Source organism: Apis dorsata, unplaced genomic scaffold (genome assembly GCF_000469605.1).
Source record: "Apis dorsata unplaced genomic scaffold, Apis dorsata 1.3 scaffold_577, whole genome shotgun sequence".
Taxonomy (NCBI): Eukaryota; Metazoa; Arthropoda; class Insecta; order Hymenoptera; family Apidae; genus Apis; species Apis dorsata.
This window is the reverse complement of record NW_006263787.1, coordinates 66668-76887: the sequence shown is the minus strand read 5'-3', so window position 1 is coordinate 76887 and position 10220 is coordinate 66668. Positions and strand designations below refer to the sequence as shown.

General features: G+C 29.8%; 3 protein-coding genes across 5 annotated transcripts in view; 1 reads left to right on the top strand and 2 right to left on the bottom strand.

The window, feature by feature from the left end:
• Positions 1 to 1902: 1902 nt before the first annotated feature.
• Positions 1903 to 4119, top strand: LOC116186305 (hexosaminidase D-like). The gene has a single exon (XM_031513102.1). The coding sequence runs from the start codon at positions 2236 to 2238 to the stop codon at positions 3982 to 3984; it is 1749 nt and encodes a 582-aa protein (XP_031368962.1). The 5' UTR covers positions 1903 to 2235; the 3' UTR covers positions 3985 to 4119.
• A 446-nt stretch (positions 4120 to 4565) lies between these two features.
• On the bottom strand, positions 4566 to 6970 carry LOC102672219 (ras-related protein Rab-28-like). Its single transcript, XM_006621031.1, has 4 exons — positions 6784 to 6970; positions 5956 to 6141; positions 5615 to 5848; positions 4566 to 5542 (listed from the first exon to the last, which is right to left on the bottom strand). Exons 1-4 carry the CDS (start codon positions 6856 to 6858, stop codon positions 5318 to 5320), a joined length of 720 nt encoding a protein of 239 aa, XP_006621094.1. The 5' UTR covers positions 6859 to 6970; the 3' UTR covers positions 4566 to 5317.
• LOC102670717 (F-box/LRR-repeat protein fbxl-1) overlaps positions 6373 to 10220 on the bottom strand; it is a 7501-nt gene continuing 3653 nt past the window's right edge. For 2 of the 3 annotated variants that reach the window (XM_031513103.1, XM_031513105.1), the window contains exons 2-8: positions 9392 to 9591; positions 8951 to 9225; positions 8620 to 8886; positions 8168 to 8537; positions 7894 to 8097; positions 7585 to 7812; positions 6373 to 7503 (exon numbers count right to left, since the gene is read on the bottom strand). In XM_031513103.1, coding sequence (XP_031368963.1) covers positions 7677 to 7812; positions 7894 to 8097; positions 8168 to 8537; positions 8620 to 8886; positions 8951 to 9225; positions 9392 to 9591 — 1452 coding nt within the window. In that variant the 3' untranslated portion in view covers positions 6373 to 7503; positions 7585 to 7676. Of the gene's footprint in view, positions 7504 to 7584; positions 7813 to 7893; positions 8098 to 8167; positions 8538 to 8619; positions 8887 to 8950; positions 9226 to 9391; positions 9592 to 9713; positions 10215 to 10220 lie in introns of those variants that run through there. The other variant, XM_031513104.1, reaches the window with a different exon arrangement.

Here is a 10220-nt window from a genome sequence, read left to right as displayed (position 1 = left end):
TTTTTTTTTTTTTTTTTTACACAGCTGCAAGCACAATCGCAAAAAAAAACTGAATAAATATATAGATACAGCGTCTACATATGTGGATTTGAGTCATGATTTCTGAATAATCGTTGAAGCTAAGTCTTTGTCTCGATTCGGTTGCTATGAAAGCACGTTGACGCTTTTGCGAATTAATGGAAGAAAATAGAAAAGAATTAAACAGTTTTCAGCAAAGCATACAAGTTTATTATCATTTACCAATAACAATATGTTATCATTGATAATAATGTTTCGAAAAAACAATAATGTTTCCAAAAATCCAATACTTTTATTATTTTTAGATATTTGTTAGATATTTTATCATGTCACTTAAATATTATTTATGATCGTAAAATTTATTGATCGTAAAATTTATTTTCATACTTAAAAAAATGAAGATCACGGGAGAGCTTTACATTTTTTTATACAAGATTTACAACATCAAAGCTCGACTACATAATAACGACATAATTTAAAATTTAACTTTTTCTTGGTAATAATATTCTCTGGAAAAGAAATATTTCTCTTTTTACGTGTCGTATAAATACAAAAAAGATTCGTTTATTTGTTTCATTTCATTATTTTTTTTATTTATTTATTTTTTTTTTTGCAAAAAGAATTATTTTTCTCTCATTTTATTTATATTTTTAATAACTGCTTAATTATATATATTAATTATACATATATGAAATATATATTTATATATACATATATATCGTAATACATTATGGAAAAATAAAATAATAATTAAATTATAAATATAAAATTAATCATATTGAATATTATAACAAGTTAGAATCGTAAAGATCGCAAAACGCGCGTTATTCCAAGCGTATGGTTTAAACTCCCGTAGAGTGGCATCATTAAACAGCTTTATTGTCTAGAATTATTCCCCTACTCTCGTCATAACTAAAGAGATATGAGTCACGTTCATTAAGTATGTAACGGGTGGGCTGTACAGTTCGCGGAAACTGGAAATAAGATAAAGGACTAGGATTTAAGATTTCGCTGCTAAGGATTCGATTACACGGCTACGAGCCTCTCCGATTTCGCTCGTCTTTGATTATTTTCTTGTTAAACATATGAGAACTCTATTTTCATTCTTAGATTCGAGTAGATCTTCATTCTGTATTTTATATGCTTAATGAATGTTATTTTATGCATAAATTATTGATCAAATTTAGTGCTTTGTCTTAACATGTTTTATTCGACGATAAACCAATGATTTAAAAAGAATATTTCGAAGAATCCAAATAAGATTACAGCGTAAATACTTGCCTTAATTCAACATCGTCACAAATTATCATACTTCTCCTGGATTTCATTAAGTAAATTCAGTACAGAATGATGAGCTGTTATTTATAGATTAAATGTATGACAGTGGCAGCCCTGATTTGATATACATATATTCATTCGAAATCCAATGATATAAATTGTGAATTGTTAATTAATATTTCTTTACTAATACTATAAAATATTTTCTATTATTTTATAAAATATTAAAATGATATTTATTAATTATATATTTTATTATTGAAAAGTTAAAAAATATTAATTTAAAAGTTTTATACAATCTATAATAATTAATGAAAGTTTTATAGATAATATAGTATTTATATAATATAAAAAATGTTATATAATTTAGAGAATATTATTATCACACTTGCAATAATATTCAATAATTATGTAGAGATATTATAAAGATACATACATATTAGGTCAAAAATGTTCCTATGATATTTTTGTCTTTTTTTTAAGTAAAATATACAATTATATGTATAAATTAGATATATAAAAAATTTTATTAGACTAATGCAAAATATCTCTAATTTTCATATTAATTTTCATATCAATTATATCATTAACAGTTGTCTAACCTGATTCTCTATAGTGATAACATTTATTACATATATATATACATATATATATATATATATAGCAGAAACAATTATCTATTATTTCTATCCTTCATCTGTGATAAAGAAAAAATTTATATTGTTTCATAGCGAAACAGTTAACTAAAAATTATTATATTATTTTGTGATAATGAAACCATATTGTAATTTGTAAATTCAATTTGAATCACGAGCTTAATAACAGTATTAGGTACAAGAATTGACATTCATTAAAAAGAATTGTGCCATAAAGAACAAAAGCTTCGATTAAATATAAATAATAATAAATTAATCTTAATGTTCTGCTGGATTGACAATCATGACGCGACTAAGAGGCAGAGCCTCTTTAATGATCATTATAATGATCAGTTTTACCCTATTGATTATTATTTATCATATTCTCGGTAATGAGGTCAAGGACATTACGTCCAATAAATTAAGTCCACGACTTAAAATGGAAGAAGTTTATCCATTGAGTGATCTCACAGAGAATCCTCTTAGTATTGCCAGAAAACAACAAATAGAGGCTCATATAATGGAAAAATTAAAAAATGGTGGAGGCAAAATATTCAGTGATTTCAATTATGGTAAATCACGTATAGAAGTTCCCTTGTTCAAAGGTCATAAAATTGTACATTTGGATTTAAAGGGTGCTCCTCCAAAAGCAAGTTATTATAAGTACCTGCTACGTTTGCTCAAAAAATTAGGTGCCACTGGTATACTTATAGAATATGAGGATATGTTTCCTTTTGAAGGAATAATACAAAATATCAGTGCAGGTAATTGTTATACCAAGAGGGATATTACTAACATTCAAAAAATAGCTAATGAAAATCAGCTCATAGTTATACCATTGATTCAAACTTTTGGTCATATGGAATTTGTTCTAAAATTAGATAAATATAAAGATTATAGAGAAGTTTCACGTTATCCACAAGTTTTATGTCCTACATATAATAAAACTCTTCCATTGATATATGAAATGATAGATCAAATAATAGAAGCGCATCCTGATATAAAGCATTTACATATTGGAGCTGATGAAGTTTATCAAATAGGAGAATGTTCGAGATGTTCAGATATAATAATTAAAAAACAATGGGATAAAAAACAATTATTCTTGGATCATGTTTCAAAAGTAGCAAAGTATATAAAAAATAAATATCCAGAACTTACAGTTCTTATGTGGGATGATGAATTTAGAGAAATAGCATCTGAAGAAATAATAGACAGAGGTTTACATTTAATGGTAGAACCTGTCGTTTGGAAATATACTACTGATCCTGGAGTATCATTAACAGATCAATTGTGGGAAAGCTATGCATCAGTTTGGAAGAATATTTGGATTGCTACAGCTTTCAAAGGTGCCACTGCACCAGATAGATATTATACAGATATTGCTTATCATATAGAAAACCATCAACGTTGGTTAGAAATTATTAATAGATATTCTGCTCAGATTAGATTTAAGGGTGCAATTTTAACTGGGTGGCAAAGATATGATCATTTTAGTGTACTTTGTGAACTTTTACCATCTGCCATACCCTCACTTGCTGTAAATTTAGCTATCTTACAAGCTCCAGATTTATGTAGATTCCCAATAGAAGTACCTACTTCAGTATTACAAGCTTTACAATGTGAGGGTATCATTTCTTTAAATATTCCAGAACCTCAATATGGTTGGACCAAATGTAATTATCATGGTGTATCTATTTATGCTGCCACATTGAGATTATTTTCTTTGACTCAAGAAGTCAATAAAATGGAGCAAGATAATACCTTTAAAGGATGGTTGAAATCATACAATTTAAAATATGCATTTTCAAATCCTAGTCATGTAGAAAGAGCAATTGCTGATTTAGATAAATATAAGATGGAAATAATGTATATTGAGAAAGAAATAAGATCATCTATGGAAAATATATATGATAATTATACCATACAAGAGTGGATAGAAACATATATTGATCCTTTAAATGAGAAATTAACTCAATTATGGGAGGCTAAAGAAAAAATTTTAGAAAAGAACATATGGCCAAGAAGACCATTAACAAAATCTGATTTATAATTAAACGAATAATTTCCATACAATGTAATATGAGACTGAAGATCGCACTAGAATAAACAAAGAAGCGATATATTGATCAAGACATTTGGAATTCTTCTTTTCTAAAGGAATAATAATAAAAATAAATAATCCATAATATATAGAATCTATAAAATTATAATTTTGCACCATATGTCTAATGTATAGGATACGTTCTATATCTCAATTGAAGTGCATCAAATTTTATCCACTGCACCATCCGCAAATTAATGTCATTCATTTGCTTCTGAAAAATGAATTTCTTTTCTTGATTTATTTAAACATTCGTATAAAAATTTTTAATAATTTATAATTGACAAGCGAACAAAAGTTTTCTAATTAGCATTTCTAGAAATATATGTAATATCATATATATATTTAGTGAAGTTAATTTAAGAATTAATTCCAAAGTTAATTAATTATTTGATTATTAGTAATATTGTTTGAACAATGAAAAATATTATATACTATTTTATAAATATCTATGTTATATTAATTCTCAATTCAAATTTTAACTTTAATGCTTCCTATGTATATTTTATGTATGTTTTTCGAAATGATTATTTTAATACGCATATACTGCGGTTTTACTTATTCTTATTTGTTAAATATTCGTCTCGTTGTTGTATGCATTTTGTTTTGTATGTTTATGGTTTTAGTACATGTATTGTTTTGCATGATTAGTGCCATTAATAATTAGATATAGAAAAAAATCAGTGAATCCATAGTTTATAAAAATAGAGATACATCTATAATTTTTTTAACAATCGAATAATTTTTCTCTCAATCTTTAACTGTTATAATATTTTACTTAATCTTACAATATTTACAATTAATTACAGAATTTTTCTTATATCATGATTTCTTAACTAATAATTTTCAATATTAAAGAATTTTTCCACAAGCATTTATATAAAATCATCGAAGATTTGAATACAAACTCATGACATATATTCAATCAACAGTATATGTACATCATTATAATGAATAATATTATCATTATTGTAAAAGTATTTTTAACAACGTTTCTTACGTTGATCCATATTATCGTAAATAGTAAGATCTTATCGATAAATAAATTTGTTTTTAAATCTATAAAGAAGACACTAGTGGTTTATTGTATTGGCCCCTCAAAATAATATTGTGAATTCTTATAATAAGAAATAGTAAGAAAGTAGCGAAAAATATTTGCTTAAATATCTTATGTACATGTCATTCATGTTTCTCGTTTCTATTCTATTTTGTACAAAATCTGTTCTAGCTGTGCGTGAAAAAAATATTGTATTATAAAATTCACTTCTAGTTGCGATAATTTTCATTGTAACACGCAAACCGTTGATTTCGAACTAGGGAAATGGGGATGAAAGGGAATTTGAGTATGTCTTTTTGTGGGGATTCTTTTCACAACTTTTTGAACTGTGTTCATGTCTACTGTATCACCTATTTCCGCAATTATTATAGGTTTGTGATAGTCTTGATCTGTTTTCGTTAATCGAACACCCAAGATTTGTGCAGCTAAAGTTATTATGCATAAAGAAACCTGAAATAAAAATCAATTTTTTAAAACAGAGAACAGGATAACGTTTTTTTCATTGTTTAAAGAATTTTTTACCGCTTCACCAGTTCTAGCGGAAACATCATGAGACGGGAATCCATTGTCTGCGGCAAATTTGTGTGTTCGATCCTTTTTTACCGTCCTTTGATGTTCCATATCGCATTTATTGCCAACTACAGCCATCAATGGTATTTTCTCATAGTTACTGCTTAACTTTCTGATTTTATCTATCCATTCTTCTAGAACTTCAAAACTGAAACTATTCGTAACATCGTAAACTAAAAGAATGATCTGAAAAAAATTTTGTTTTTTTTTTTCCTTAAGAACAAAATTATGATCCATATTTTTTTTATGATATCTTATTGGAATGTTTGTTAGATGCATTCCTTTTTTCTTACATGAGCGCCGAAGACGTATTTGTCCAACATGTTTCCATGTAGCGCCAGACCACCGACATCCCATAAATGTAGGTTAACGTTTTTATAATAGCCGACACTGATGTTCTTCAGAAAGAAGTCGATTCCAGATGTTGGTGTGTATTGTCTTGTGAACTCGTTATTGCAAAATTTCTGAGCGATACTTGTCTAAACAAGAATCCTTGAATTTCAATTATTCAGAATTGCTATTCTATTATTACAGACTATCATCTCAAAGAATAATTTAATTAAAGAAAGAAACGATGTCTGTTCGTCTCTAGTTAATACATCTAGTAATTGTTTGAGAACTAGTAATAAAGTTAGTAATTAAAATGCAAATGAATTTTGGCAAGAGAAAGAATTAGATATATATATGCAAAATAGTTTGAGTCACGAATATGCAATTTGAACTGTATTCAATTATAAGAAATTTACTGCTATCAATATACAACGCTTCGAATAACAAAAATTTCTAATTGAACGTTTATTAATCAATAAAAATAAATATAAATAATATAACTAATTGCTAACTATAAAATATTTATTGTTTTGCAAAAGTATGTCTAATAATGTATGTCTAATAGCATTGACCATTTCGTAGCAAAAAAATAAATCGATACGTTGCTTAGTTCCCTTGAAGCTCAGGCACACTGAACTCGAAACAATTTAAATCATCGTTATATCGATCCTTCTTGTATATATACCAAATCGATATTTTTCTTCTTTATGCAATGATGAGAAGATAATAAACAATACGTTATTTCTTTGGATTTCAATTAAACTTTTGATGGGAAACATTGGAAAACTCACTTTTCCGGATCCAGAATCACCGACAAGGACGATCTTCAGTTTTCTTACCACTAGCTCCTCTTCGATGTCAGACATTGGGAAGATCGGGATAAAAGGAGCGCGAAAGGAAGAAACACGATGAGATACAAAAAGCTTTGAATTATCATGCGAAAAGTCGTGTCGGCCACGACGGTTCTACGTCGACTATAATACAACATATAAACGAAGGGTCTGGCATGTGGCTAGAGAATGAAATCGAGCGAATCGACCGACCGGCCGTGGCCAGTGCAACGTCGTCGTCTATATAGCTACTTGAATAAATTAACGAATAATCGATACCACACGAACAGGTATCATGCGTACCTCTGCTCGCCTGTATTATACTCGGAAAACTTTTTCCTATGACAATGTTTCGATTAATTATGAATCCCTTATGATACAATGGATCCTATTCTTGTCTTTTTAAGTGTCAAGGTTTTTCGTAATGGTTTTCATTGATCACATTATCCTTTTTTATCGATTCATTATTTTTGGCTTTTTTCCCTTTAGTACACTAATATCATCAAATGATTTTTTAAGATTCAAAATAAACTTATTTACTCATGTATTGCACGCTTGAAAATAATATAAAAAAATATATATCTGTTATTTAGCGCAAGACTTCTTATAGTAATACTAGGTATATAAGTAATCAAGTAATCGAAGATAATTTGTTCCATTATAGTTGTCATGGTTCATTAACTGGAACAAAAAATTTATAATGAACAATACATATTTCGTAATATCTATTTTAACTATTATATTTAAAATATAATGTATTACCTTTTCAATTTGCTTATTCGTTTCGATAATTTGATCTTTTGGAAAAGCTATGAATCACTCTCATCGTATTATAAATATATATGTTATAAAAATTAATTAAAAATTAAATCCTTATAATTGGCTAAGAGGTAGTAACTAGACACGCGGCAGCATGTTGTCGTGCGAACAACCGTCAATCTGTCAGCACGTTCGAAATTAGCCTTAACTATTTCATAGTATCTTCCATCGCTGCGAACGCATGCGAAACGCATTCCATAAATATAGAACATTTGTTATTACATTTTCAATTTCTTCTGGTTGTAAACTTACCTCAAGCTTAAACACCGTAATTTAATACATTTTACACGTAGTATATCTATAGCTTTTTGACTTTTATCGGAGAATCGAAGATTCTCTGGATCCCAGCGAAGCTCTAACCTCTCTAAATTTGGACAATTGTTAGCAATTCCGTCCATCAATTGGTCCACATGAATATTCACGCCTAATCTTTCTACTGTTCCCATTACGAGAATTCTAAAAAAAAATTAATTTTTTTAGGTACTTGATTTGAATCGTGTTCAAACAAAACAAATGCACATCTTACTTGGCATTGGTCAATATAGGTAATACGCTTTGCCATAGTTGATCGGTGATGTGAGGCATGCCGGATAAGGAGAGTCCCCAGAGTTGATGACCGTATCTTGATAAAAATTTATGTAGAGCATCGTCGGTCAGATTATCGGAACTATCCAACTCCAGAGCGATCAGGTTTCGAGGATTTCCAGCCTCGGCCCAGGCTTTCAACACGCTATCGTTGAAGCCGTTCAACTGACCTGCGCTCAAGAAACGAAGGCCTGGTATTCTGGTCAACATGTCGATCAGACATTCCGTTGACAAATCCGTTGCAGTCACATCAAGTTCCTGAATACTCGACTTTTCCCATTCTACTTGCATCACGTATTCACTCTGGAGATCTGTAAAATATTCGTAGTATATTTTTCAAATTTATACGATTGAGAATGAAATTATAGTTTGACAGAAGTTTCAACTATGCACTTGTTCCTTGCATGAGAAGACATTTCAATCTTCTACTTCTTTGAAATAGAGTTTTCATAGTCGAGCCAGTGACTTTGGCGCAAAAATTCACGGCTAAACATTCGAGTTGAATGCAATTGGAAGAAAATGCATCGATGTGTGAATCATCTACGAAATTGATCCCATATAAATTAATCACTCGCAAGTTGGGAGTTGCTGATTTTAATTTATGCACGTTTATCACTTCATAAATTTCTTCTTCTTCCTCTTCCACTTTCTCGTACGTTCCTATAAGATTACGTATAATTTCTCGTTCAAACAGGTATTACAGGAATTTATTCAAGACACGAACCTATAAGATGAAGAATCTCCAAACCATTGATAAAGTTATAAATCTTTCTCATAAAACCCTCCATGAAAATTACCTCTGACAGGCAGATGCACATGTATTTCAGCTTGGTTGGGAAGGCTTGCATTTCCGAAAAATCGTGCAGTTGCATGGCAGTGGAAAAATCGAGGAGCATGTGAGTTAAATTAGGACATTTGTTTGCCAGTTCATGAAGAACCGTGTGTGTGATCAATTCGATCGGCAATTCTATATATCTCAAGGAAGCTCCAAAACGTGTGCTGAAACGTAGAAAGAAGAAATTCAAGAAGATTATTTTCACAAAGAAGATTATTTTATGTTTTGATTTATTATTTTTTTTGCTAATATTTACGTGTTATGTTAATAATAGATTTCTGATTTAAAAACAAATATTTCCTGTCATTTACACAAGAATATATTTTCTACCTGATTAAGTGAAGTAGATAATCCAACGAGTTCACGTGCAATCCACTAATTTCCGGTCGTAGAGATACGTGTTTCCATAATCGCGTGTCGTAAGCAATTTGCCGCCATCTCTTGCATACACGTGCTACTCTGCATATCTCACGATGAGATAGGTAACTGAAGATATTCAGCAACACCTTATCCGGAAGTTTTTCTATCGTCTGGTAAAATGAGAAATAATAATTTTTAATCAGTTACGTCAGACAGTTTGAAAATCAAATCTAAAATTTAAACTCTTTTTCCAATTTCTCCAAATACTTCTTCATTAAAGTTCATTACTTACTGTTCCAGCAAAACGACTTTTAACCACGCCGCCCTCAGACACAAACATCTGAGACGTTTCCACGGCAATTTGACCCCACACATCGACACCCCCGAGATCCATCTTGTTATTTTTTTATAACTAACTCAGGATGATTTCTTTGGAAAAAATTGTTATCACGAGGCGTACTTCGATAAGACGATCTATCAGATGAATTTTCGATTTAAACTGAGCGCGAATCGAACTTTGCACCGTGAAAGAATAACACACCGATATGAAAAGAAAAGAAAAAATATTTGTTCGATAATTCGTGAAAATTGCGATACTTGGTGGATTCCAAGGAATCAGAAGTTCTAAGTCTTCCACGGGATTTCTAATAGGATCGCGCCTGCGCGTCGTCCTAAATATAAGACTTGGAAGGTCCGTCTCAGCTTTAATTTTAAACTCGTCACCTGTAGCCAAAGTGCATTTCCTTGTGTTCCCGTGAAACGTCAAATTTTGGGCAAAGTTTAAGAAATATTCGCGAGT

Bases quoted from the DNA above. Each gene is read 5' to 3' on its own strand.
- LOC116186305 (XM_031513102.1), top strand. From the start codon at position 2,236: ATGACGCGACTAAGAGGCAGAGCCTCTTTAATGATCATTATAATGATC.
- LOC102672219 (XM_006621031.1), bottom strand. From the start codon at position 6,858: ATGTCTGACATCGAAGAGGAGCTAGTGGTAAGAAAACTGAAGATCGTC. The intron at 6,142-6,783 runs GTGAGTTTTCCA...ATTCTTGTTTAG, and splicing joins GTGATTCTGGATCCGGAAAA to ACAAGTATCGCTCAGAAATT. The intron at 5,849-5,955 runs GTAAGAAAAAAG...AATTTTTTTCAG, and splicing joins AATACGTCTTCGGCGCTCAT to ATCATTCTTTTAGTTTACGA.